The 2,160-nt window shown below is 42.2% G+C and overlaps 1 protein-coding gene across 1 annotated transcript in view; it reads right to left on the reverse strand.

Moving 5' to 3' along the window:
* INHBA (inhibin, beta A) overlaps positions 1-2,160 on the reverse strand; it is a 15,329-nt gene that overhangs the window by 10,826 nt on the left and 2,343 nt on the right. The window contains exon 2 of the mRNA XM_009083804.1: positions 1,231-1,752. Within this exon, the coding sequence (XP_009082052.1) occupies positions 1,231-1,618 (388 nt within the window). The 5' untranslated portion in view covers positions 1,619-1,752. The remainder of the gene's footprint in view (positions 1-1,230; positions 1,753-2,160) is intronic.

A 2,160-nucleotide genomic window follows, 5' to 3' on the forward strand; every position in this document is an offset into this window, starting at 1 on the left:
TGCATGGTTTCCCTGCAATCAGAACATCTGAGTCAACAGGTTTTCAGGACTGGAAACTCTGAGTGTTGTCTTAATTGTTTATACTGCTGCAGCAAACTTTTAAACAAAAATGCTTGGAGTTCCTTTGCATACTTTGCCTACCATATGCTGTACCAAACAAAACAATGACATTCTTTTAAAACCATCTTGGCAACAGGAAAAATGCTTTGGCTAGACAGCATCATAAAAAGTTGCTGTTAGTTAGATGATAGAGTTACTGCAAGATACTGCTATAGATGCATGTATAAACATACTCACATAGACTAACAGATAAATATGCACATACATATACATTGAATTAAAATGAGTTCTGGTCCTATTCATATATGAACAAGATAGTAAAGTACAACTTTAGAGCTGTTTCCTATAGGCAGTTGATGTGAGTCTTAAGCTATTTCTTAGGAAATATACATATTCTGAGCTCTTACTGCTGAAGAGCTGGGGGAAAAGAACTGTGAAAGAGTTCAAAATACACCCTACCAAGGTTGCATTTTTTGGCAGGACTGTTTTAAGAACAGAATCTTTTTTCCAGCATGCAGAAGTCTGCGTTACAAATTGGATCAGCTGCAGCAACTTGTCCAGTTCTATTGAAGTCATCTGACAGTCCCTGCAACTCTTTATTGCCGAAGATGCTGTGTTAAATTAAGGAAAAAAACCCCACCAAAAACAAGAAGCCAGCACAACAAAAAAAGCCCTCTCTCTTCTAAAAGTTAAAGCTGCTTCATCTGATTTCATAACTTTCACTATAATTTTTTACATTAAAGGGTTGTTTCTCAAGTAGTTTGCAGCTCACTTTCTGTCTTGATAGCCCCCCCGCCATGAAAGGTTTCAGCCTTTTTTCTTTCACCATCAACTCTGGAATCCAGTACTTTACTGCAAGTACTCTGGATTCACAGGAACAGTTTAGAGGACCCTGCTGCAGCCTGACTTTATGCTCAAGATTGGTTAGAGAGCTTCCTCCCTGTGTGGCTGACTGTGCTTAGCAAGTGTAATCTGTAGCCAAGACTAAGTCAGAAAAATCAAATTCCTTCAGAGTTCTACATCCCCCCCTCCCCCTTCCCAGTCCTCCTTCTCCCTTCCCCCAAGTCTCATCCTACAACCTTGCAGAAAACATTATTGCTGAGAAGAAAATAAGTTAATTGAAGCTCTGGCACAAAAGAGATTTTACAGTTTTGTTTTTCAAGCACTCACCTGATTCCGCAAAAGTGATGATTTCTGAGGTTTGCTCCACAACTTCATTCATTTCGGCTCTTCTTCCAACATCATCCTCTATTTCCACATAACCATCCTCTCCCACCTTTCCCACATGGAGTTTTTTGATGGCATTTAAAAGTGCTGCCTTGGGCACCGGCTGGGTGATATTAGGTCTGTCCCTCAAGTGCAACATGTTCAGTATGTGCTTCTTTACTGCTTCCACCATCTCAGGCTGTGAGCTGGGCACATCCTTTGAGAGCGTGGCGAGGGCACATGATGGACAGTCAGTGACTGAACTGCGCCCCTCGGATCCTGGGGTTGGGGAACTCCTCACTATAATCCAGCAAAGCACCAACAGAAATCCTCTCTTCCAAAGCAAAGGCATCCTGGCAGCAAAAGTTGTTGTGATTCCCTTTTTAAAAGGCCCTGCTTTTCCTCCCCCTTCACGAACAGTTTTTTTGGGGGCCGGTTTAGTTAGTTAGTTTGTTTGTTTGTTTTTCCTTCTCTTCAGCAAATTCTCTGGAACAAGAACCAAAAGTTTTCTGTGAAGTTTTGTTTTCAGGTTCCCTCTCTGAATGCAATAAGTGCTGTAGATGTTTGTGGCTGTCAGGGAGAAGAGTTCTGACTCTGTCTCAGAGTAGGAGAGAGACACAGAGAGAGGGAGAGAGAGAGAGAGAGAGGACGGATTGGCCTAAAGTGAGTGAGTGAATGAGAGAGGGAGGGAGTTTTGTCTGTGAGTAAAGGCTATGATTAGGAAGGGGGAGGAACAGGCAGGCTGGCTTCCTTATGCTCATTGCTCCCCTAACACACACCTCTCTTCAAATATCACTACTCGTGGTTTCTTCCCTCCCCCCTTTCTAAAATCTATTCTCATTCCTGTAAATGTACTCTTTTTTTCTTTTTTTTCCTCTCTGTTTGACCCTCCTG

Source organism: Acanthisitta chloris, unplaced genomic scaffold, assembly GCF_000695815.1.
Source record: "Acanthisitta chloris isolate BGI_N310 unplaced genomic scaffold, ASM69581v1 scaffold1221, whole genome shotgun sequence".
NCBI classification, from domain to species: Eukaryota; Metazoa; Chordata; class Aves; order Passeriformes; family Acanthisittidae; genus Acanthisitta; species Acanthisitta chloris.